The 27784-nt window shown below is 46.4% G+C and overlaps 1 protein-coding gene across 1 annotated transcript in view; it reads right to left on the reverse strand.

The window, feature by feature from the left end:
• nrxn3a (neurexin 3a) overlaps positions 1-27784 on the reverse strand; it is a gene marked incomplete at its 3' end in the record, with an annotated part of 673655 nt that overhangs the window by 69006 nt on the left and 576865 nt on the right. The window contains exons 18-19 of the mRNA XM_083634400.1: positions 14106-14195; positions 8687-8985 (exon numbers count right to left, since the gene is read on the reverse strand). Coding sequence (XP_083490526.1) covers positions 8687-8985; positions 14106-14195 — 389 coding nt within the window. The remainder of the gene's footprint in view (positions 1-8686; positions 8986-14105; positions 14196-27784) is intronic.

Genomic DNA, 27784 nt, shown 5'->3' on the forward strand with positions numbered 1-27784 from the left:
ACACACACACACACACACACACACACACACACACACACACACACACACACACACACACACACACACACACACACACACACACACACACACACACACACGTTTGGTCTGTGCCTCTGTTTTGCATGTGATTTGCCTTCTCTCCACATGGAGCACAGAGCAGACTGGACACACATGACTTTGGTTTAGCAGATGGGTTCAGATCAGAAAAACAGCAGCCACGTCACTCATTCATTCATTCACTCATTCACTCATTCATTCACTCACTCATTCATTCTACTCTTACTCCTGTTCAGGGTCAATTTATAAAGCTTTATCTCTTTGATGCTAATTTTTATATAATTAATGCCTGTTAATGAGGTGCTTTCACAGCAATACACTTTAATTTATGACTCAGGCAGCTAATTTTTTTTATTGTTTGGTCATGCAAGTAGCTAGCATTTTGGAAAAAACATGCCTAGTCTGGATATAAACAACGTCACTGTTACATACTGTATATAAACAAGGTCACTGTTACATATATATATATATATATATATATATATATATATATATATATATAAAATAATGTTGGTGATTCAACAGCAATTGAGACTTGCAACAAACATAAGGAGCAGTGAGTCTTAGCTCCTCCCCTCCAAACAGAAGAGCCATAGAGAGCCGCATTAACGAGTCTGGAAATCATCGATGCTAACAGCCCTGGTTCTTCACTGTTTTCGCCTATGGGAGTTTTGAATGGGTTTTTGGCGCAATGCTTCTAATAATCTCTCTGGGCAACGCTGGCTTAATCAAATGCGAACCAGTGTTTAGTAATATCATCTTCACACACGAGGACCACTTTTATGAGTTTTGAAGCTTTTACGTGCCGTTAAAAGGGCGGCTAGCTAGCAAACGGCTAAATGAGACTACACTGTTGAGTCGATGGTCCACTTCAAAGGACGAACACGGAAATTCTCTTTCCCTCACCTGGTTCAGCCCGTTCAGCCCGGGGTAATCAGTGCACACATCAACAACAGTCCAGGTTGAGTGCTGACGTGACGTGGAAGCCTATGCGACAGTGTGTAGTTCAGGATTAGCTTAGCTCGAGCTTTTTACTTCTAGGGCTCGCATTTACGGTACAAAACTCATGAAAGTGGTCCTCATGTGTGAAGATTATCCGACTGAACTCTGGGTCGCGTTTGATTAATCTTGCGTTGCCCAGAGACCGTATTTGAAGCATCGTGGCAAAAACCCATTCAAAAATCCCATAGACAGAAACAGTGAAGAACCAGGAAGTTCGGGACTTCCGCATTCAGCCTACAAAAATACGTCATCCCTGCGGCTCTCTATTCCTCTCCAGTCCTCCAAACAGAAGAGCCATTCCTCTCCAGTCCTCCAAACAGAAGAGCCATTCCTCTCCAGTCCTCTAAACAGAAGAGCCATTCCTCTCCAGTCCTCCAAACAGAAGAGCCATTCCTCTCCAGTCCTCCAAACAGAAGAGCCATTCCTCTCCAGTCCTCTAAACAGAAGAGCCATTCCTCTCCAGTCCTCTAAACAGAAGAGCCATTCCTCTCCAGTCCTCCAAACAGAAGAGCCATTCCTCTCCAGTCCTCTAAACAGAAGAGCCATTCCTCTCCAGTCCTCTAAACAGAAGAGCCATTCCTCTCCAGTCCTCCAAACAGAAGAGCCATTCCTCTCCAGTCCTCTAAACAGAAGAGCCATTCCTCTCCAGTCCTCCAAACAGAAGAGCCATTCCTCTCCAGTCCTCCAAACAAAAGAGCCATTCCTCTCCAGTCCTCCCAACTCCCATCCCTCATTGAAAACAAAGCACCCTACAAACACATTACAAGAGGCAACCCATTCAATTGTTGGGCTGCAGGAAAACATAATGGCGCTGACCGTTTCACAGGCGCTGTGGGACAAATTGACCTGGCTGCCGGTCAAGATATTAAAGCCGTAACTCTTGGCAGAATCTTTGACGCATGGTTTGGCTGAGGTCCACTGATGTTCGCTTTGCAATCTGAGCACTGTGTGCTTTGTGTCCCACATCAAGACAACCATACATCCCGCAAAGTGTCTTGTGAAATGTGATTGGATCCTCAGAGCTCCCATAGCTCTTGGAATGATTAGATGTTTCAAAGCGACAACGCATGGAAGCATAAAGGTGTTGAAACGCCAAGACTGACGTTTTTTTTATCGAATTTGGTTGCTCCTGAAGATTTTTCACATCAGCTTAGTAATATTTGAGTTCTTGTTTTACCAAACATTGCAATGTCAAAGGCATATGAAAACTAATTTCTAACACAAAACCCACGTAGTTATTACATTTGAAAGTGGATATGAATTGTATTAGTAGTATTTATCATCTGAATTGTGTATTCTGTACTTTCTCATGCCAGCTGAAAGGTGGGGTGAGCGGTAGTTTCTTGTACCTGAAAGCTGATGTGAAGTAGGAAGTAGGGATGAGTGAATACACCATTATGTTATCTGTATCTGTTTAACCAACTAAATTATCAGTATCTGTACTCGGAGGGGGTGTGGCTTAAATCGGAAGTGGGCAGCGTTTATACTGAAAGTGGGTGTGGCTTAAGTTTTGTTGTTAGTTCAGCGTGCTGAGATGCCACCAAAACATTCAAAGTATTGAATGAAGTACTCTTGCTATCTGTACTGGTATTGGTACTGGTATCATCGTTCTTTAGCTAGCCCTAATAGCTAGCCCCAATCATGAGTAGAGATTTTGACACGTTTGTACTCGGATGATACTCGTATTGGTAAAAAGCACATTTTGATCTGTAGCGGATATTCAGCTCAACCCTAGTAGGAAGCTCATTATGAACCATCTTTATTATGCAACGTGGAATCAGCATTGCATCCTACTCTGAAGCAGCTGAACTACCCTTTCATACTTTGTACTACAAACTCCATTCAATCTTTAACACTTTCAGTGCCACGGCCCTTGGGCAAAAGGTTGCTTGCTGTGCCACATAGGCCGCAATGCATTTTAAAACAGTCATATAATTTCTTTAATAATTACTATGTAAACACTGAACACGCACAAATAACGATGAGACTCTCTTCTATCACCTGCAAAAAAAAGTTTATTGATCCCATTTTCCGTTCTTTAGTTATGAGCCGGAGAAGATAGCTTGATTGAACGAAAAACAGACCTTTTTTTCTACGAGCTGAGATAATGAGCCTTTTGTGAAATTAAACATTTCAAGCACATCACTGACTCTGAAGCTAATTTTCTGATGTAGTCACACCTCAAAAATAATTTCCTTCAATAAAACAGTGAAGGCAAGGGAATTTTGTTTGGAAGAATAATATTTTTAGCTGAAACCAGCAGCGCTGGCGCCTGCATGCGCTGCTGGTTGCAGCTTCTTGCTGATCTTTTGCTGCTGGTGGGCATCGGATATTCTGGCTTGCGTTTGCCAACCCTGTCCTGCTGTCTGGGTCTGTGTTGTGTACTTGGCTCTGCGTGCCCACCTCCCCCCCTCCTCCTCCCCCCCCCCCCGTTGTGGGAGGAGTGTCTCTCTGCTCTGCTGTTTTCTCTGCCTGTGCTCAGCACTGAAAAAGTCTGCTAGATCCTGCTTTTTTACAGCCGCGTGTACCAGCTCCCATGCTTCGAGTTGAGAATAATAACAAATCCACGGCTGATCATGTGTTGCAGCGGACACGGAGGCTGTTGCAGCGGACATCGAGGTGCTCAATTGTGATAGCAGATTGGCTGCTGCAGGGGCACAGCTAAACGTTGCTTCAATGAAGCCGCTGCATACGGACGGATGCGATGCGATTTCCTTCCCCCCAATGACTTCTTCTGTGTGTTTCACTCCACGTTCTCTCATCTGGAGAGCGCTGTCGCCACCTAAGGGTTCTGTAAAATAGGTTAGACACATTCAATACCTCTGAATATTGTAAGAGGCGATGTAAGAGGCATAGATCGACACCCCCCCGTCAAAAAAAAAAATTCGAGTTATTGACGCCATTTGGCGTCGCTGGCACTCTACGGTAAATTTCTAATGACGCCATATGGCGTCGCTGGCACTGAATGTGTTAAACAGGTCACCACTGTTAGTACTTTATCACATTCATTCAGCGTTTTTGATATATTTTGTTCTTTCTGATCAATCACATTTTAAGTTTTATACTTTTTTCAACCTTTATAATAGGAGCTTATGAAGCCAGTCTTGAATACGTGATGTCAACTTTCACTCTAGCTGACTTTATAGACTGCACTTTACACTAAATCCACACATTTTTAAACGGTGACAGTTCACACAGCTTCAACACTACATACAGTAGAATAGAATGTAGTACAGTAGTACATACAGTATGCTATACATCAAACGCTTCAGCTACTGTACTTCTGCTCTCACTCACAATGTCAACATGTGATGTATAGTTTTTCAGATATGAACGTTTGTTGACACGAGTAGTGTCGCACTCGATATCTAATTGCGCAGCAAATAGGGCATCAACTTGGGCCTCAAGATGGTGGCCACAACAAAGACAGGAATTGCAGAGGGCACTTTTCTTTTGGCATGCTTCAACATGATCATCCATTCCCAGAGTCGGTCAACGCCACACTGCTCACAAACCCCAACCAAATCAATGTCTGCTTACACCTGCTACAACGCACGTCTTTTGAAAACAAACCTATGCTTCTTTGCATATGGAAATCCCTCACATGCGTGCTCGAGCGTGGCAATGCTTCACATCTGTCTTTATAAACTGGCTGCCATACAGTCGGTTTTCCATTGTCCATGTCCTCATTTACTTAAGGTGAAAAAAGAAAAGCTATCTGGGCCACGTGGTTATTTGTGGTGGGAAGCCGGCAGAGATGATGAAAGGCTTTGGGCTAATTTCTCCATCTAGACCACAGGGTTTCTGAGACTGTCTCTCTAGGGAGGAAGGAGCTCTTCTTCCCCAGCTGTTCTCAGGGCAGCAGTCTTGTCTCTAAGAGACACTGTGGGACGAACAGGAAACTCTGGGGACATTAACACTACTTCCAAACAGTGTTCTTTTGTGCTTTTGCCATGATCCAAAGAATAAATCGTGTTGCTACAATTTGGAAACATTCATGTGTTTAACTCAAAAGGCTCACATCCAAAATCAGTTTTTTTTAAATGGACCATAAACGGAAGAGCAGCAGATATTGCCTAGTTTTTGTATGAGGAGTTGATTGTATTTGTTTAAATACAACTGATATTCTATCTTTTTCTTACCGTGGACACCCGACACTGGTGGATATGCTGCCATGTGTTGACACACTTCAGCGAGTTGTGACGCCAAGTGGAAAATATGAGAGCTCACAAAAAAAGTAAATTCCCATGTCCTACTTGTAATTACCACTAGGAGGTGCCGGTGAGGCAGATCATATTTAAGGTAAATCCAACAATGTAAATAGCAATAAATTCATGGATGTCAGCTGGGTATGAGTGAACATCTTGCCATACACTGGGGCTCTTGCCATAGCCTACAAATTTGATGTTGTCGATTTTTATAATTTGAACGCCCTATTTGGATGCAAGTATTCATACTAATTATCTGGGGACCTCTGGTAATTTGTAATAATTGTGGAGGTGCTTTGTCATCTTAATCTTGTGCGAAAGTAATAATTCCACCACAAATTGCCTACCAAATTTCACCTGTGATAATATTAGTCCCGTGTGAATCGGCATCTCTGTGATTTGGGCTGTCATTTTCTTTTCTGAATGTTTTTTTGTTTTCTCTGCAGCTTTTTTCTGCCTTTTTTTCTGGTCAAGAATGATGGAGGCTGCATTGGGAACCATCAATGAATGATGGAGGCTGCATTGGGAACCATCAAGTAATGATGGAGGCTGCATTGGGAACCATACATGAAAGTTTTGACAGCATTTGCAGGCTCACATCCATCAGAAGAGCAAAATCGGGGGTAATGTCAGTAAATTTGAGTCAAACACAGACGTTGCTTATCCAGTGTGAATGTGCAGCATGAAAGACAGACGTCGGGAGATATAATAATTCCTAAATAATGGGGTCCCCAGTTAATACTTTTCCAGTGCGAATAGGGCTTGAGGGAGCATTCAGGACCAATGCTCCCTCTAAGCTGATATTTTGGTGACCAACTGTATGTCTAATAATTTATGATACTGACCTATATCCGTCCTTGATCATTGCTCCACTTTGTTCCCAGAAATGTAGTTTATTTAAGGTTGGAAAGTTTTGGTGATGATAATAGATGCAGGGACTTTGCCATATAGTAGTATGTAGGGCGTCCGTAATATCATAATGCGTACATTACTGGGAAACTGGGTTAACAAATACACTATAGTATGGGCCCTATCAAATAAAATACAGCATGGGCCCTATCAAATACACTACAGTATGGGCCCTATCAAATAAACTACAGTATGGGCCCTATCAATGTGGCCCTATCAATGTGTGTGTGTGTGTGTGTGCGCGCGCATGCGTGAGGTTTCGGAGAGAGAGGGAGAGAGAGGGGGTAAAGCAGGGGTTCCCAACCTTTTTAGGCTCGTGACCCTTTGACGTCGCAAAAATCTAGGGACCCGCGACATTCAAATTCCGGTACACCATCGATAATGTCATCAGTGACATTGTCAGTGATGTCACATTGTATGCTTCTTTTTCCTGCAGAATTCTGACAATAATCTGAGAATTCTGACTTTAATCTCAAAACGTACTTTTTTCTCAAAATTCTGACAGTAACTCGGAATTCCGACTTTATTCTCCGAATCCTGATTTAAAGTTGTAGTCTCAAAGATTTTCATCTAAATAAAAAAAAATCAAATTAAGAGTCACTCACAATGTTGATTGAGGCTATGGTCCATTGATGGAAGCCTTTGCAGTATATAGTGACATTATGTGACATTAGTAATGTCACATAATGCAACACTGTTTGGATGTGACCTGCAATTACCACTCATCGCCATAGGTGTCACCCAAGAGAACAAAGCTGAAATCTTAGAGATTATCACTTTAAATTTAGAAATAAAAATAAATAAATAAATATATTTAAAACAAAAACGCAAGTGACCCTAATCATCTTAGGTAGTATTAAATTGTGTCTGGTGTAAAAAAAAAAAAAAGAAGAAGAAAAAATAAATACATTTCAGGTGACCCCACTTAGGGTCGCGACCTTAATGTTTGGAACCACTGGGGTAGAGAAAGAATATCAGCAGCATGTTTGTGGCTCTTTGCATGTGATAAAAGTTTTTCAGTGAATAATAGTTGATTGACTCACTGAATAATCTGCTATTCTGCAATTTTAGCAGCAGAATTTGATGTCCTGGCGTTTGTACCTTAATGGGACATCCAGGACGTGCGTAATGACGTATCCAAGGATTTCCCCTGCAGAGAATAACAGTGCGCTCAAGCGTAGGGGGGTATTTGTGCGCTAAGAGCTGCTTTTCAGAGGTCTGAGTGCAAAATTTTTTGCGCACATGCAGACGATAGCAGAAGGCAAGCATTTTGCTGGGACATGCCTGGTTTGGCTTGGGTCACGCCCACACCTGCGTTTGTGCTCAAATCTCTGTGCAAAACAGGATGGTATCGTGCCGGGAATGCAAATTGAGACTTGCACGAGGCGGATGATCGTATAAGACGGGCGTTAAGGCGCGCAAACCGGGGCACAAGCGCAAAAAGCGGATATCGCTTGTACCAAGATAGGGGCCTATATGTCTTAAATTGACAAGTATATTTTACAAACAGGTACGTGTACCTGTAACGTTAGGCGCATTTATTACTCTGTTTTGTTCTTCACAAGCAAGGTGTAAATTCAGCTGTTTGCAAAGTGTCAGTGAATTGTCGCTGCTGTTGGCGCATTGAATGAGTGCAATTTTGTCCTTTCCCATGCAAATGCACAGAAAGAAAGTTCTTCTTTGAGCTATTGCAAGTGTGGGGTTTATAGAGTCCTCATGTCAAGGGCTAACTGCTTTCCGCACATCACACAGGAACTGAGCTGTATACTTTGAGTTTATTTTATTTTTTCTGCCACACCCCCTCACTTAGTAATCAGTCAGTTTTATTGCCATATTGTATCACTGTTTATACTGATCACTTTGCTTATGTTTTATCACTGTGCAAAGAAACAACACTAAATTGCAGTTGCCCACTAAGGTCTGGAATATCTTTGCTAAGGTCCATCCTTGCATCCTTATGCTCCCTCATGCCTTCATTACATTGCTGTCCACATTTCCTAATGTTAGACGTGTACGTGACATTTCTTATTATCACGTACGTATCAGTCTGGTCTCCAATCCATCCACAGTGATTTCAGTGGGCAGGAGTACTTGCCTTGACAGACAACTCCTTCAGCCAATCAGCGTTGCCAAATACAAATCCACTCCGAAGAACGGCAAAAACGTCTTTTCCGCCGAGAAACTCTGCTGGTGCATACTCATGTTCTTGTTGAATTGTTGTTATTGGGTCTATTTCTACAACACGTACGACTGTGTTTACTCTACTAACGTTAACCTTACCCACTCGTTGCTTCGGGAGACGCCATACTGTTTTGTCAGAATACTGTTGATTGGCCGGTTACGTTGTGAACTATGGGGCAAGTCCGTGGTTGGCCCGGGTACATTCTAATTTCTGGAAATGGCTGTGGGCGGGCTGGAGCCCAGACTGTTCCCTATCAAAACAGAATGTGAGTTCACGTGATCAGGGTGGTTTAGGCTGAGATACATGTATGAGGGTGTTGTGTCCATACCTGTACAGTGGAGGAAGAGCGGTGTTTCCGGGTGGTGGTGGTGGACAATGTGGTTGTAGTCTCTTGGTAGGTGGTGGACATGTCAGGCATGGCCGTGCTCCTGGCTGACCCACTGGGCCCATCGCCCACCAACCGCACACTGCCGTTGATCTTGATGTTAGCGTTGCCCTCGGCAGCCATGTTCAACACCTTGAGGCCGTTATAGTACAGGCCAGACAGTTGACCCTGATACGGTCGACCGCGGTCACTGCCACCAATGGCGACCGTCGCTTGGGTGTTGAATATCGTTAGCTGCCGGCCTGGCGGAGAGATACACATGTAAGTCATTATAAACAGAGAAAATCGTTAGACTTTATTAGATAGCTCGATGTTCAACTTTCTATCAGGTGACTATCATGTGTCACTAAAAAGTTTGTCAAGTTTCACGTGACACTCATAATTGTGTTAAAAGTAGTCTATTGATATTCAATATCTGGACTTGGGTTCCTCATTGAGTGCCAATGACGTCGATCGGCATCAAAGTAAATAGTAACGTTGAGTGCCAATGACGTCGATCGGCGTCAAATGCGTTTTTTGACGGTGGGACGTGGATCAAAGCCTCCTGCATCTCCTGTACAAATATTGTAGCTATTGAAGGTGTATAACCTATTTTACGGACCCATTAGGTGGCGACAGTGCTCTCCAGATTAGAGAAAGGTCAGGAAAACAGCAGGAAAAAGCCGTGATGAAAGAGAAACCGATGCATGCTGCAGCCAGAGCCATATAGATTGCTCTGGCTGGAGCTAACGATAGCTGCGAACAGCAGTCAATCCGCGCCCACAACTGAGCCCCTCTGTCTCTGCTGCATAGTTTCTCCACACGATTAGCCGCCAGAAAAGCAGCACCCGACGCCGAAGGGCCAAAGCATTCTCAGCAGTCCGGTTTGGCTTTTCGGTGTCGCGCTGGGAGCCGGCGCACAAAAACGGAGCGCTCCGAAAATAGACGCTGGGTGGGTGAGGCTGTGTGTTAGTGTGGGGAGGAGTTTGCAGCTGAGGGGGGGGAGAGGGGGGTGGGGCACGCAGGGCACCACACAACTACACCACGTCACTACATCAGAAAATATTAGCTTCAGAGTCAGTGAATGTGCTTGAAATGCTTCATTTCACAAAAGGCTGAATATCTCAGCTTCTAATTTGAAACGTCTGTTTTTGCTGAAAACAACCTATCTTCTCCGGCTCATAACTAAAGAACGGAAAATGGTATCAATAAACTTTTTTTTGCTGATGATACAATAGAGTCTCCTCGTTCTTTGTGCGTGTTCGGTGTTTACATAGTAATATCACACAATATTCTGTCGAGAAATCACTGAAAACGCTCTGAAACTCTGGCACTGGGAGCGTCCGTTCTCCAAAAGTGGCTGGCACTCAATGAGTTAAGGTTGTGTTTAAGGTTAGAAATAGGGTTAGGGTTGGGGTTAGGCTAAGGAGTTTCATAGTCAATGGAGATGCACCAAATAGGCAAGTGACACTTGTTGAACACTTACTTTTTGTCACCTAATAGAACTCCAAATAAGGTGTTACTGAGGAAAGTTCAGCCTTAAAAACATCCTTCATAAAGCGTTGGGATTTGCTCTTAAGTTCGGATGGAGTTTGTCTGTCTGTGAGGCCTTCATAGGGGTGTGCCGATTAATCGTATAATCGATTTAATCGATTATACGATATAATCGATATAATCGATTCACAATGTTCGATTATCGATTTGCAAAAAATTGCATTTTTTTTTTTTTTTGCAAATTTTTTTTTTGCAATTTTTTTTGTTGCTTTATTTGCAAAAAATACGGTATTTCGCCCGGAAAGCAGTTCCTTAACTGTAAAACGAGACCAAAACCGAAGTACTGGAAACTGGAATCACTGAAGAAAGCATGCAGGGTAGGGGTGTGCCGAAAAATCGTTTCTTCGATGCATCGCGATAAGACACGTAACGGGCTAAAGGAAGTAGGCAGTGAAGGAGAGAGGAAGTGAAGTGGTGAAGGGCTAAAGGAAGTAGGCAGTGAAGGAGAGAGGAAGTGAAGTGGTGAAGGGCTAAAGGAAGTAGGCAGTGAAGGAGAGAGGAAGTGAAGTGGTGAAGGGCTAAAGGAAGTAGGCAGTGAAAGAGAGAGGAAGTGAAGTGGTGAAGGGCTAAAGGAAGTAGGCAGTGAAAGAGAGAGGAAGTGAAGTGGTGAAGGGCTAAAGGAAGTAGGCAGTGAAGGAGAGAGGAAGTGAAGTGGTGAAGGGCTAAAGGAAGTAGGCAGTGAAAGAGAGAGGAAGTGAAGTGGTGAAGGGCTAAAGGAAGTAGGCAGTGAAGGAGAGAGGAAGTGAAGTGGTGAAGGGCTAAAGGAAGTAGGCAGTGAAGGAGAGAGGAAGTGAAGTGGTGAAGGGCTAAAGGAAGTAGGCAGTGAAAGAGGAGGTGAAGGGCTGAAGGAAGGAGGCAGTGAAGGAGAGGGGAGGTGAAGGGGTGAATCTGTTAATTCTGTTATTTTATTCATCCGCCACTTATTTAGTTTTAAAGCTGCTTTTGGTTGTGGATAGGAAAACGTTTGCTTGTTGTGGGATGATGCTATGCTGCTCACTGGTCATTTGTAAAGGATTTTGTTTGAAAGTCTTTATTTATTATTTATGAATAAGCTATTTGTTTTGTATTAAACAAACATGCTAGTACCGAAATCTGTGAAAAAAGCAGAGGATTTTGGTTAAAAGTTAAAAGATGCATCGAAATCGTAATCGTGATTAATCGTAATCGTTTAATAATCGAATCGTAGCACCCTTAATCGTAATCGAATCGAATCGTGAGGTGCCTAAGGTGGCACACCCCTAGGCCTTCACCTTCCAAAAAAACCCATTGAGTGCCTCTAAGGTCACAGAGGGTGTAACATCTAGCATGGCAGCACAGAGCTAAACCCACACACAGAGGGTCATGGCTGCTTAGTTGGTGATATTGCTATCCGCTATCTATCCGCTATCTTGGAACATAGCCAGAGGGAAGATGGACAGAAAGATGGACATAAAGGTCAAACATTTTATACCCACCTCCTAGAGGCCATTTAGGATCCAGCTAGATCTTTACTCTTCAGTTAAGCGTAATCATTTCTACAAGGCTATGGAAATAACCAAGGAATGTATGTGGCATCGATGCTAAGAGGTACATTGTGCAAGAGTCAGTGCCAGAGTCCTGCACCGGGTCAGGGTTCCGCGGGGCCCCGCCGGGTACCCGTCAAAAAACACGTGGTGCGGGTAAAAAATACACTTATGTAATTTATCGGGTCGGGGCACGGGTATAAATGAACTAAATGCGGGCGGGTAGAACAATGGAGCCATGTATCTTTTTCTGTTGCACTCAGACTGAATTCTCAGTATTTTACGATAACGCCAACATCAACATCATACCATAACTAACATCAAAACCACATTCAGAATCAGTCATTCACATCCCTTTATGTTGAGGTGAATGCTGTTATGGGACTTTATGAGAGATAGAAAACAGCATTATGTTTTCATGAAGATGTCACATTCTGGATCGATGTGGTACACAAGGTTACACAGATGTTAACACAGAGAGTAAATGACAGAGCCTCCATTATGTTGTTTAAATATATGAACTCCCAGGGCCCTATCTTGGTACAGGCGATATCCTTTATTTGCACTTTGCGCGTGCCTTAAGACAGGGAAGATAGCGGTCTGCCTTGCGCATTTGACAGCTCGAAGGGAGCAACACTGTCTTTTATTCATTTATAAAGCCCTGATTGGGAAACTCCCCCTGTACATGTCCTCACTCATTAGTCAAGTGAACACAAACTATCAAACCCGATCGCATTCACATATCAGGTTGTCTGTTCCACGAGCAAGGACTGAATTAGGAAAAAGTGCCTTTTCTTATTATGCTGCTGATAAATGGAATTTGTTGCAAAACATTCTGAAATTGAATCAGCTGATTCCCCTGGAATCCTTCAGAGTGCTTCTTGACGGTACTCTGCAAAATGAATGCTCTTGTTTTATTTGATCTGCTCTTACCTTGTTTTTTTTTATTTTTGTTTATTTCTATCTAGAATCTTGAATGTTTTCTATATAGTGTAATATTTGTATTTGTAAGTTGTCTGTAATATTGTAACTATTGTAAATGTTCTCACTGTAACAGGGCTCCCTTGAAAATGAGAGCTTGCTCTCAAGGGCTCTTCCCTGTATAAATAAAGGTTAAATAAAAAAAAAAAAAAAAAAAAAAATTTGTCCAGGTGTTATGCCGAGTTTTGCACCCTTGCCCGGCACCATCCCCACCTCACGGGAGCATATTGTAATGATTTATACAGAAATGTAACTGTTTAAAAGTGATATAATTGTCTGGGTAGACGTGACCTCCCTGATTTATAAGTTAAAACAGCCCCGAAATATGTTGGATATGCAATTCTCGGCGGGGATGCGGAAATGTTCATGGCACGTGCTGCAGGCGCAAATTAGAGCCGTGCCAAAATCATCTGCGCCCCCAAAATGCCAGCACAAACGGGATTTTTGGGCGGTCTTAACTACCAGAATTATTCACGGGTGTGGGCAGGCAAGGCTGGGCATTACGTCAATCAAAACCAATCAGATTCTCGTCTCGCGATCGCTGTTTGTGCGAGGCATGCAATATGCTGTCATTCTCTCCATGCGTAATAGAGTGGACTCACTCGTGCCGAGGACAGAGAGAAATGGAGAGAGCTTATTGGCAGATCGTCTGTGGTGCCAACGACCCTCCGGGTTATGAAGGTGAATAGCCTATCCCCATTGTCCAACAAGTTTTCTCAATTAAATTCCCTCTTTGCGATGTGATAAAAGTTTCTCAGTGAGTTATAGTTGATTGCCTCACTGAATTATCTGCTAATACCCAATTTTAGCAGCAGAATTTGATGTCCTGGCATGGCATGGCTGTGCGTAATGACATATCCAAAAGGAATTTTACTTTGCACTGTGCTGCGCAGCACGGAGATTATGGTGCGCTCCAGCGCAGCGAGGTATTTAGCGCGTAACAGGTGCTTTTCAAAGCTCTTAGCGCAAAGTAATTGCGCGCTGCTGACGATAGGATAATGCCATCTATCCCCACATTTTAGTGCTGAAACGCCTGCTTTGGCATGTGGCAGCCTATGTCCAGTACAATTATAACAGACATGCGCTTGTGCCCACCCCCAAATTGCATTGCGCACGGCGTTAAAGGAGCACAAACGCTAAATTACCGCTTTTGCGAAGATAGGGCCCCCAGTACCTTTAAGCCTTAAATAGTGTGAATGAGAACACGATTTCCTTACTATGCCTTCAAAACAGTGCATTCACGCTGCAAAGTAGAATATTTAGCATTTATGTCAGTGTCATTTTGTTAATTCATCAAAAGGTGATGCAAGCAGATGAGGGAAAAACAGTTAGTGTGGTGGGATTACCTTTCTCTTGTAGCCACTCCTCTACTGGTCTGGTGTATTTGAAAGGAATCTTCTTATTGGCCATTTGATAGCGTTCAATGTCGCTGTTCCCTTTAAAGATTAAGAAAACAATTATTACAATGTCCTTTTGTTTTGTTCGTGTATTGTTCAGAGTAAAATTGAAAATAAAATATATAAAAAAAATAAGAAAACATTTATGAAAAACATTTATCAGCATCATCAGACCTGGAAGAATTAATTAGCATTTACATGCTAACATTAGGAAGGTGTTTTATTATTTTTATTATGCTTTTATTATTTATTTTTGTTTTATTTTTCACTGGTCAACATGTGCTTCTAACCTTTTGTTCACTGTGTAGTTTGTATTCTTTAATCAACAACAAAATAAACAACAAAATATTGTTTTTTATAACTATAGGTACATCTGTGTTCATGACATCATCCAACAGCATCTTGGTAAATATAGCAAGTGTCTACAATATGTTGAATGTGAGCGAGGGCCCACCAATCAGACATACAGTACAGTAATGATAGACTGGTGTACCGCTCATTTTCTGCTGTATGTATCATTTTAGCTATATATTGTGTATTAAAAGTGTAAATGTGGCTGTTTATATGTGAATTATTATATTATTATATATAATAATAATAATAATAATAATAATAATCATCATCAAATACCACACACACACACACACACACACACACACACACACACACACACACACACACACACACACACACACAATTTCAAACCACAAAAAAAGGATTAGGGCCCCATGTGAAAGATGTATTTGAGTTTGAGTTCTGAGTTCCGTAAATCAGGATTCTGAGAAAAGCCTGAGATTAAAGTAATCCTGAGTTTAAAGTCAAAATTCAGAATGGAGTAGTAGTATTACATAGCAGTACATTATAGTATTACAAACTATTAAAATATCATTTTAGCAAAAAAAAAAAGAGAGAAAAAGAATTCCTAGACTTTTTTTGTGACGTCAAAGTTGGGTCACAAGCCAAAAAAGGTCTGTTTGCTAGCAGGATTACAATAAAAACCTACTGGGCCAATTTTGATGAAACTTGGTGGAAGGGTGCAGCATGGGTCACTCCATTTAGGAGCCGATCCTATCTGATTGGGGTCAAAGAAGGGGGCGGGGCTATGGAAAAGGGGCCATAGTTAGGAATAGGAAGGTCATAGAGAGTCGCTGTGCGAGAGGTGGCTAGTAGGGGGAGTGAGTAGGGGGATGTGGGCGGAGGTCTGCACTCTCGGAGTACACTTGTAGTTGTAGATGAAGTTCAAAGTAAATTCCTAATGATCTATTCCAACGTGCTGTCGTCTGAATGCCAAAACAAATCACGTTGTGAGACTGGCAGGTTGGAAAAGCTGTTGGACACTAGAAACCAGTGGCTGCTTAGTGAGTCACCGCTTGACGACATGACATCACTTTTACATCAGCCACTGTCATAACATTGCAGTATCATCATAACGGCTCAAGGACATCTCTCCTCCTTGTCTTTCTCTCCACTCTATTCCCCCCCCCCCCCCCCCGGGAGGGGAGGCACCCTGGTTGTGAAAGATTCCCTCTCAGTACGGTGGAAAAGTGACTTTATCAGACCGTCCACTGTGTTCTCATTCCATCGCAGCCAGGGATTAGATGGCAAAGTCAGAGTGAACCGCTTATCTTCCGCCCCCCCCCCACACACACACTCACTCACTCGCACACACACACACACACACACACACACACACACACACACACACACACACACACACACACACACAAACAAACCCCAGAACGGATTTATAAGGGTTGAAGATTTGTTTCTGATAGCGGTAATTGTATTGGGCTTGTCGGGGTACACCGGTATTTATTTCCCACCTAGGACGTTGCCGTCGCCCCAAATTCTCCCTTGGTGCCTGCACACACAAGGTGCCTGAGGTCTGTACACACAAGGTGCCTGAGGTCTGCACTCACAAGGTGTCTGAGGTCTGCACACACAAGGTAAGATTGCATTTTGCCTCCTCAAACTCATTTTGTTTGCTCTCCCATCTCTCTTTGAAAAAGTGCTTTCACGGTTTGGTTTCACAAAAGGTGACAGTAGATCCTTTTCAGATCCATTCTCTTCTCCCGTATCAAAGCTTCTTAAACGCCAAACAATATCTTCATCCCCTCTCAGATCACAATCGCGCACGCGAAATCCCCATCAGCGCACCACACAGCGCCTTATGGTTTCATAGGCAGAGCGCCATGGGAACTGATAGCACTATCTATCTGTCAGGCCCATGTAAGGCTGATGGGGGTTTGAACCACCGGCCTTTTGTATTTCGCTTGTCAAAACCTGGCCCAGGGGCTCGCTTCTCAGTATTGGACACTTGTAGGCAGGCTTCCATTGGTTCGTTGGTTCTTTGCTGCACCTGATTGGACGAACACTGTGTTCGTCCAATCACAGCCGTCTGCTCACGGATTTCAAACTGGAAAAAACATTGAAAACTTTTCTTTTTTACTACGAAAAGCGTTCACTGAAATGTGTTTCTGAAAACATCTGTGGGTTAGTTTTGGATTTATAATTATTAGTTTCAAAGCTTGTACACAAGTTTCCAGAGGCGGCGAGCTGCATTGCACACGTAGATTTACGTAAAGTAGCGTCGACCTCAACTTTGTGCGGATGTGAAGCAGCCAGCGTCATGCCCTGTCTCTCTCTACCAGAATGCATTGCACGGCTGCTTACATAGACACTCAAAGGGAAGCGTGGAAATGGACGTATCTGAAGTAGAGAGCTGCAAACCCGAGGGTACCCTCGCGGGCCCCTCGGGCCTGGCCGATACGGGCTGGGGCCGGGCTATTTTTTAAATGAATTGCTCCAAGCCGCCGGGTCCGGGTTCGGGTCCGGGTCTGTTTCAATAATAAAATAAAATGAAGCTGTATTACTCGCTTTATTTTACACAGCAGAGTGAGACCAAGAGGAGGAGGAGCGCACAGACACGCACACACCGTCCCCACACACACACACACACACACACACACACACACACACCCTCACCGTGACGTTAGTCTGCCACTCCAGTCCACAATCCACGTCATGACATGTTTCAGTCAGCGTGCTGTCACTGTCAGCATAAAAACAACAACAAAACAAGCCGCGTGTGTCCGTGTCCGTGTCGTGAGAGAGAAATAAGATCGATGGACATAAAACAAAGTTTGCGAGGGGAGAGTTAAACAGTCCCCACTGCAGTAGGGAAAGCTCATTTCAACCTGTTGAAAACAAACCCATCTATCATGCATTGTGAGGACACTAATGTGACGTTATTCAATGCAGCTATAAACGGTAAGTCTGCTGTTTTAATTTCGATAGGCTTGACTGACATAGGCTCTTTCACACCGGCCTTGAAAGCCGAAAAATGCACGGAAAATAGGATTCGCGCCTCCGATGTGAAAGTCATGAACGCGCGTTGGTGGATAATTGGTAAATGGCCTAAATGGTAAATGGCCTGCATTTACATAGCGCTTTTATCCAAAGCGCTTTACAATCAGTAGATAGTCTACATTCACCCATTCATACACCGATGGCGGCAGGCTGCCACGCAGGGTGCCTACACACCATCGGGAGCAAGGAGGGTTAAGTGTCTTGCCCAAGCACACAACGACAGCTGCTGGGAGGGAGCGGGGATCGAACCGCCAACCCTTACGTCATTGGCCGACCCGCTCTACCTCCTGAGCTAAAGCCGCCCCTTATAATTCTTAGCCGTGTATAATTCTTGTACGCCTTTTGTCCCGGGACCAAAGGTTGTCACAGCGCCGTATTAGCGGACAACCCGCCTCCACCTGAAAGCGTCGGAGCAGCAAGGCGGAACAGTGTGAATGTTTCATAAAAAATTACTGGGGAAATCACCTCAAGGACAGTGAAAGTAAAAAAAGTAGCCTATACAATCATGCGCCAGGAGGAATGCTCCGTGCCTAGTAGGTTATATAGCTGTCTGTGGCGAGTTGGTCTGACGATATTCCCTCTGGAAACCAGCTCCAGAACGGCAATCTGTCTAGCTAAGCACTTGTTCATTCCCTACTGTTTGGTTGTTGAATGAATTACACAAGGTGACACCATATGGATCTGCTTAGTAGATGAATTTACTTCTATGAAATGTGTTGTATAAATAAAGTTGGCTTTCCTTGAATGCAATTCATGCAACACTTCGCTGCCAGAAAATCGGCAGATGCACTCCGCGGCGGAGCCCGTTTTGGCGAGTCCGCCCACCATGCGAGTGCACCTATCCTCCCTGCTCAGCAGACTAGGAGAAGGAGGGAAGTATTGTTGTTGAATGAATTCGTTCATCATACAGTAGCCAGGCTACACTAACCTATGAAAATATTTATTTGGGCTAGGAGGAGCAGGAAATCCCTCCGCTCGTCTTTCAATCCGGGAGCAGGGGATTTCACCTGAAAGTACACCACAGCACGGGAATGTGGCCGTGCTGCTTGGCTCGGTGTGAAAGCAATTTCTGTGGCGAGGCTGCCAGGCTTTACGGGCTTCCCGAACTACAATTTTGCGTGATCTGTGTGTGAAAGAGCCTACCGTTTCAGTTTGTGGGCATTGTTGCTGTTGGCAATTAAACGATCTAACGTTCTCTTTCTTGAGACATTATGTGTGGATTTGATGTCGGGCCTCACAACGTGCTCGGGCCAATTAATTGCATAACTCATCCGGGCCGGGGAGGGCTCGGGCCTGCATGTCACAGGCCGGGGAGGGCTCGGGCCTGCATGTCACGGGCCGGGGAGGGCTCGGGCCTGCATGTCACGGGCCGGGGAGGGCTCGGGCCTGCATGTCACGGGCCGGGGAGGGCTCGGGCCTGCATGTCACAGGCCGGGGAGGGCTCGGGCCTGCATGTCACGGGCCGGGGAGGGCTCGGGCCTGCATGTCACGGGCCGGGGAGGGCTCGGGCCTGCATGTCACGGGCCGGGGAGGGCTCGGGCCTGCATGTCACAGGCCGGGGAGGGCTCGGGCCTGCATGTCACGGGCCGGGGAGGGCTCGGGCCTGCATGTCACGGGCCGGGGAGGGCTCGGGCCTGCATGTCACGGGCCGGGGAGGGCTCGGGCCTGCATGTCACGGGCCGGGGAGGGCTCGGGCCTGCATGTCACGGGCCGGGGAGGGCTCGGGCCTGCATGTCACGGGCCGGGGAGGGCTCGGGCCTGCATGTCACGGGCCGGGGAGGGCTCGGGCCTGCATGTCACAGGCCGGGGAGGGCTCGGGCCTGCATGTCACGGGCCGGGGAGGGCTCGGGCCTGCATGTCACGGGCCGGGGAGGGCTCGGGCCTGCATGTCACGGGCCGGGGAGGGCTCGGGCCTGCATGTCACGGGCCGGGGAGGGCTCGGGCCTGCATGTCACGGGCCGGGGAGGGCTCGGGCCTGCATGTCACGGCCGGGGAGGGCTCGGGCCTGCATGTCACAGGCCGGGGAGGGCTCGGGCCTGCATGTCACGGGCCGGGGAGGGCTCGGGCCTGCATGTCACGGGCCGGGGAGGGCTCGGGCTGAGATGTATGTGGGGTGGGGTGGGGTGGGGTGGGGTGGGCACGAGGGCTGTGCAAATGAAAGCAATCCTCCTCAAACATGCTGTGCTGTTTCTGAATGCTACTTGTGATAAGCTGGGAGGAGGCCCAGCGTGACCAAGGTCATTTGCTGCAGTGTTCTTTTTTCCCTCCTTTCCCCTTTCCTCACAGACACACAGGCTGAGACTGTCTTTCCTCACAGACACACCAGCTGAGACTGGCTTTCCTCACAGACACACACCAGCTGAGACTGTCTTTCCTCACAGACACACCAGCTGAGACTGGCTTTCCTCACAGACACACCAGCTGAAACTGGCTTTCCTCACAGACACACAGGCTGAGACTGGCTTTCCTCACAGACACACCAGCTGAGACTGTCTTTCCTCACAGACACACCAGCTGAGACTGGCTTTCCTCACAGACACACAGCAGCTGAGACTGGCTTTCCTCACAGACACACCAGCTGAGACTGTCTTTCCTCACAGACACACACCAGCTGAGACTGTCTTTCCTCACAGACACACCAGCTGAGACTGTCTTTCCTCACAGACACACCAGCTGAAACTGGCTTTCCTCACAGACACACCAGCTGAGACTGTCTTTCCTCACAGACACACCAGCTGAGACTGTCTTTCCTCACAGACACACCAGCTGAGACTGTCTTTCCTCACAGACACACCAGCTGAAACTGGCTTTCCTCACAGACACACCAGCTGAGACTGTCTTTCCTCACAGACACACAGGCTGAGACTGTCTTTCCTCACAGACACACCAGCTGAGACTGGCTTTCCTCACAGACACACACCAGCTGAGACTGTCTTTCCTCACAGACACACCAGCTGAGACTGTCTTTCCTCACAGACACACCAGCTGAGACTGGCTTTCCTCACAGACACACAGCAGCTGAGACTGGCTTTCCTCACAGACACACCAGCTGAGACTGTCTTTCCTCACAGACACACACCAGCTGAGACTGTCTTTCCTCACAGACACACCAGCTGAGACTGTCTTTCCTCACAGACACACCAGCTGAAACTGGCTTTCCTCACAGACACACCAGCTGAGACTGTCTTTCCTCACAGACACACCAGCTGAGACTGTCTTTCCTCACAGACACACCAGCTGAGACTGTCTTTCCTCACAGACACACCAGCTGAAACTGGCTTTCCTCACAGACACACCAGCTGAGACTGTCTTTCCTCACAGACACACAGGCTGAGACTGGCTTTCCTCACAGACACACCAGCTGAGACTGTCTTTCCTCACAGACACACCAGCTGAGACTGTCTTTCCTCACAGACACACACCAGCTGAAACTGGCTTTCCTCACAGACACACAGCAGCTGAGACTGGCTTTCCTCACAGACACACAGCAGCTGAGACTGGCTTTCCTCACAGACACACAGGCTGAGACTGGCTTTCCTCACAGACACACAGCAGCTGAGACTGTCTTTCCTCACAGACACACAGGCTGAAACTGTCTTTCCTCACAGACACACAGGCTGAAACTGGCTTTCCTCACAGACACACCAGCTGAGACTGGCTTTCCTCACAGACACACAGGCTGAGACTGGCTTTCCTCACAGACACACAGCAGCTGAGACTGTCTTTCCTCACAGACACACAGGCTGAAACTGGCTTTCCTCACAGACACACCAGCTGAGACTGTCTTTCCTCACAGACACACCAGCTGAGACTGGCTTTCCTCACAGACACACACAGGCTGAAACTGGCTTTCCTCACAGACACACCAGCTGAGACTGTCTTTCCTCACAGACACACAGGCTGAGACTGGCTTTCCTCACAGACACACAGGCTGAGACTGTCTTTCCTCACAGACACACAGGCTGAGACTGTCTTTCCTCACAGACACACAGGCTGAGACTGGCTTTCCTCACAGACACACAGGCTGAGACTGTCTTTCCTCACAGACACACAGGCTGAGACTGGCTTTCCTCACAGACACACAGCAGCTGAGACTGTCTTTCCTCACAGACACACAGCAGCTGAAACTGGCTTTCCTCACAGACACACAGGCTGAGACTGGCTTTCCTCACAGACACACAGGCTGAGACTGGCTTTCCTCACAGACACACAGGCTGAGACTGGCTTTCCTCACAGACACACAGCAGCTGAGACTGTCTTTCCTCACAGACACACAGGCTGAGACTGGCTTTCCTCACAGACACACAGGCTGAGACTGGCTTTCCTCACAGACACACAGCAGCTGAGACTGTCTTTCCTCACAGACACACCAGCTGAGACTGTCTTTCCTCACAGACACACAGGCTGAAACTGGCTTTCCTCACAGACACACAGGCTGAGACTGGCTTTCCTCACAGACACACCAGCTGAGACTGTCTTTCCTCACAGACACACAGGCTGAAACTGGCTTTCCTCACAGACACACAGGCTGAGACTGGCTTTCCTCACAGACACACACAGGCTGAAACTGTCTTTCCTCACAGACACACAGGCTGAGACTGGCTTTCCTCACAGACACACACAGGCTGAAACTGGCTTTCCTCACAGACACACCAGCTGAGACTGTCTTTCCTCACAGACACACAGGCTGAGACTGGCTTTCCTCACAGACACACAGGCTGAAACTGTCTTTCCTCACAGACACACCAGCTGAGACTGTCTTTCCTCACAGACACACCAGCTGAGACTGGCTTTCCTCACAGACACACAGGCTGAGACTGGCTTTCCTCACAGACACACACACAGGCTGAGACTGGCTTTCCTCACAGACACACAGGCTGAGACTGTCTTTCCTCACAGACACACAGGCTGAGACTGGCTTTCCTCACAGACACACAGGCTGAGACTGGCTTTCCTCACAGACACACACCAGCTGAGACTGGCTTTCCTCACAGACACACAGGCTGAGACTGTCTTTCCTCACAGACACACCAGCTGAGACTGGCTTTCCTCACAGACACACCAGCTGAGACTGGCTTTCCTCACAGACACACCAGCTGAGACTGTCTTTCCTCACAGACACACAGCAGCTGAGACTGGCTTTCCTCACAGACACACCAGCTGAGACTGGCTTTCCTCACAGACACACCAGCTGAGACTGGCTTTCCTCACAGACACACACACAGGCTGAGACTGTCTTTCCTCACAGACACACAGGCTGAGACTGTCTTTCCTCACAGACACACAGGCTGAAACTGGCTTTCCTCACAGACACACACCGGCTGAGACTGGCTTTCCTCACAGACACACACCAGCTGAGACTGGCTTTCCTCACAGACACACAGGCTGAAACTCGCTTTCCTCACAGACACACAGGCTGAAACTGGCTTTCCTCACAGACACACACCGGCTGAGACTGGCTTTCCTCACAGACACACACCAGCTGAGACTGGCTTTCCTCACAGACACACAGGCTGAGACTGGCTTTCCTCACAGACACACAGGCTGAGACTGTCTTTCCTCACAGACACACACCAGCTGAGACTGGCTTTCCTCACAGACACACAGGCTGAGACTGGCTTTCCTCACAGACACACACACAGGCTGAGACTGGCTTTCCTCACAGACACACAGGCTGAAACTGTCTTTCCTCACAGACACACAGGCTGAAACTGTCTTTCCTCACAGACACACAGCAGCTGAGACTGTCTTTGATGTCAAGCTTGGTTGATTTCTGTGTACCTATCTACACAGAAATGGGTAGACCTGGACGGTAAACTTGGGAAGAGAGGGAACATTTTAGAGCCAAAATAGCTGTGGAGTATATCCAAGTTTTGAAGATGCTGCCCAGTATTATGGACCATGTAGTCGGGTTCTAATAAAACCATAGTATGTATGTAGGTATCTTTAAAGATATCGCAATCGATTTTTGTCTCCGACACTTGTCGGAGTTGTTATCATTTTTCAGCACTGTGCAACACGCAATATTAAGATTGATTTGATATGATTTGATTACAACTGTTGCTGTTAGCTGTGTCGATCATGACCAGAATTGTCTGGAAAATAACAATGAAATATGGTAGGTAGCTAGCTAGCTAATGTTAAGCTGTTAAATTGAGATGAAGTGATCAAATGCTAGCACAGCCACAGTAGCCTTAGGCAGCTGCCATTCATTTACATCAATCACATGTCTTAATTAACAGGGCAGGATTTCCAACAGTCTAAATAAACGATCATTTCACTGAAAAGGGGCACTTTGGACAAAAATATCTAGAATGATCTTAGCTGTGTTTATTCAAGTGCCTGATTGGTAAATACTTGTTCATGTTCATTGGCATAAATGGATCGGAGGAGGTTAACTGAATAAATAAATGGATGGGAAAAGCTGTAAGTGATATTGAGCAGTTGAGAACGCAGGGGAAGAGACTGGGAGTGTCTTGTAAATCCAATGGGGGAAGAGTTTTTTGAAATTGGGCCTGTTCCTTTATGGATCTTCTGTAATCTGTCCAAGACAGATAATGTGTGTGTAAAGCTGATATAAATGACAGGAATAGCAGATAACAGATATGAAGAAGTAGTAACAACAATTCCACATAGCCCACGAGTGTGTGAGGAAAGGTAACCAATTCCCTTTACATTTCAATGGAGATCACTTTTTATTTGAATTTTTTCTGCTTTTTATGTCCTACAAGTTGACTAGACACTCATGAGATGGTCACATAGAAATTGCCTGTAATTAAGAGATTAAGAATGCATTTGCACATCACTTTGGAATTTGACAAAAATAACTGTGAATAAGACGTACACGGCAGAACATACTGCGCTGATAAAATCATCACCAGTGTTACAAAAAGACTGAAATTAAGAACTGTTTTTAATCAAGACATCCGGAAAGTCTTGACATTGCAGTCAGGAAATGTGTGCCGCCCGGAATCATGTAACCCCTGACACGCACGAACACACACACACACGTACACACACACACACACACACACACACACACACACACGCACGAACACACACACACACACACACACGTACACGCACGCACGCACGCACGCACGCACACACACACACACACACACACACACACACACGCACGCACGCACGTACACACACACGCACGCACGCACGCACACACACACACACACACACACACACACGCACGTACACACACACACACACACACACACACACACACACACACACACACACGATCTTAAAAGCCAAAGCATCGTGCTGCATTCCTGCATGGGCCACATGGGATTACACACGACACGATATTGTATGTGTGTGACTTTAGAGAGAGTGGTGAGATGTTGTGAGATACTGTGCAGAGGAACTACCTCTCCAGCTGCTGCAGAGGAGGTGGTAAGGCTACTGTGCAGAGGAACTACCTCTCCAGCTGCTGCAGAGGAGGTGGTAAGGCTACTGTGCAGGGGAACTACCTCTCCAGCTGCTGCAGAGGAGGTGGTAAGGCTACTGTGCAGAGGAACTACCTCTCCAGCTGCTGCAGAGGAGGTGGTAAGGCTACTGTGCAGGGGAACTACCTCTCCAGCTGCTGCAGAGGAGGTGGTAAGGCTACTGTGCAGGGGAACTACCTCTCCAGCTGCTGCAGAGGAGGTGGTAAGGCTACTGTGCAGAGGAACTACCTCTCCAGCTGCTGCAGAGGAGGTGGTAAGGCTACTGTGCAGGGGAACTACCTCTCCAGCTGCTGCAGAGGAGGTGGTAAGGCTACTGTGCAGGGGAACTACCTCTCCAGCTGCTGCAGAGGAGGTGGTAAGGCTACTGTGCAGAGGAACTACCTCTCCAGCTGCTGCAGAGGAGGTGGTAAGGCTACTGTGCAGGGGAACTACCTCTCCAGCTGCTGCAGAGGAGGTGGTAAGGCTACTGTGCAGGGGAACTACCTCTCCAGCTGCTGCAGAGGAGGTGGTAAGGCTACTGTGCAGAGGAACTACCTCTCCAGCTGCTGCAGAGGAGGTGGTAAGGCTACTGTGCAGAGGAACTACCTCTCCAGCTGCTGCAGATGAGGTGGTAAGGCTACTGTGCAGAGGAACTACCTCTCCAGCTGCTGCAGAGGAGGTGGTAAGGCTACTGTGCAGAGGAACTACCTCTCCAGCTGCTGCAGAGGAGGTGGTAAGGCTACTGTGCAGAGGAACTACCTCTCCAGCTGCTGCAGAGGAGGTGGTAAGGCTACTGTGCAGAGGAACTACCTCTCCAGCTGCTGCAGAGGAGGTGGTAAGGCTACTGTGCAGGGGAACTACCTCTCCAGCTGCTGCAGAGGAGGTGGTAAGGCTACTGTGCAGAGGAACTACCTCTCCAGCTGCTGCATAGGAGGTGGTAAGGCTACTGTGCAGAGGAACTACCTCTCCAGCTGCTGCAGAGGAGGTGGTAAGGCTACTGTGCAGAGGAACTACCTCTCCAGCTGCTGCAGAGGAGGTGGTAAGGCTACTGTGCAGAGGAACTACCTCTCCAGCTGCTGCAGAGGAGGTGGTAAGGCTACTGTGCAGAGGAACTACCTCTCCAGCTGCTGCAGAGGAGGTGGTAAGGCTACTGTGCAGAGGAACTACCTCTCCAGCTGCTGCAGAGGAGGTGGTAAGGCTACTGTGCAGAGGAACTACCTCTCTGCTGCAGAGGAGGTGGTAAGGCTACTGTGCAGAGGAACTACCTCTCCAGCTGCTGCAGAGGAGGTGGTAAGGCTACTGTGCAGGGGAACTACCTCTCCAGCTGCTGCAGAGGAGGTGGTAAGGCTACTGTGCAGGGGAACTACCTCTCCAGCTGCTGCAGAGGAGGTGGTAAGGCTACTGTGCAGAGGAACTACCTCTCCAGCTGCTGCAGAGGAGGTGGTAAGGCTACTGTGCAGAGGAACTACCTCTCCAGCTGCTGCAGAGGAGGTGGTAAGGCTACTGTGCAGGGGAACTACCTCTCCAGCTGCTGCAGAGGAGGTGGTAAGGCTACTGTGCAGGGGAAATATATGTACCTCTCCAGCTGCTGCAGAGGAGGTGGTAAGATGTGTGTGACTTTAGAGCAGGGGTGCCCAAATTCTTTCCCATGAAGGGCCAAAACTCAATCTGGGTGGAGGGCCGAGGGCCAAAAATAAACGTTGTGGAATTACATTAAAATGTATTGTGTTTTATAGAAAATTAACATTCTAAATCTAAAATAACATTTCAATATAATAATCTACTTTTTATCTGTTTGGTAATTGTAATAATTTGCAATTGGTTATATATATTTAAAAAAACATCTGCATTTGTGGGGAGCTTAAACATTTAATCAGTAAACACCCAGTTAAAAACAGTTGTATTTTCCACCTTTGTAATCAAGAGAGAAATTTGACTTAATTCACAACTTGAAAAATCCTCAAGGTACTTTGAAAATCAGTTTCGTAGTGGCGACGTATATTGTACTCTTTCAAAACAGCCACTCTCTATCTGCAAATGAGACAAACCGCTGTTGAATTTACTTCAGTAAAAAAATACTCGTCTTGCCACTCCGTCCTAAACTTTCTTTTGTCAGTTTGCCACTGCCGTGATGATGATCTGTCCATCTTGCTGAGCTGGTGTAAAGCCAGTGACTGGGGAGGGATCAAATATCAGAGCTCACCCCCCAACCAGGTGATTCAGCCAACCAATCAGGAGCAATCAATCCTCAGATAGCAATGCCTCACACCCGTGTGATAGAGTCGGGGAGAGAGAATACCAGCTGCACAAAATTAACGTTAATCGTAGATAGAAGAGTCCCGACATCTCCATTCAGGCGCGGACTGCATAATCGGGCACGTTGGGCAACTGCCCGGTGGCCTGGCCTGCAAAAAAACAACCACATCTCAACACTCTAAAGTTTAGAGTGTTGAGATGTTGTGAGATACTGTGCAGGGGAACTACCTCTCCAGCTGCTGCAGAGGAGGTGGTGGTAAGGGAAGCAGAAACACATTCACACAAATGGAAGTCCTATTGAGTGGAATGGGAGCAAATGAAGGTTAAAGTGCTTCATTATTTATTGAGGCAATTTGAGACAAATGGAATAGAAATAACAGGATGACGTTGCATTCAATGGCTTGGAAATAATGTGGGACTTCGAGGGGAACAGGCACTTTTTAGAAATGTAAATAGAGGTCTTGGTAATCCTGAGTGGAGTGCTTCTTTGCCCCATTTGCACGGCCCCCAGGAATCATCATGGATTGCTTGAAATAGTTCTACACCATAAACCTGCAATCT

The sequence above is a fragment of the Poromitra crassiceps genome (genome assembly GCF_964638095.1).
Source record: "Poromitra crassiceps genome assembly, chromosome: 3".
In the NCBI taxonomy this organism is placed as follows: Eukaryota; Metazoa; Chordata; class Actinopteri; order Beryciformes; family Melamphaidae; genus Poromitra; species Poromitra crassiceps.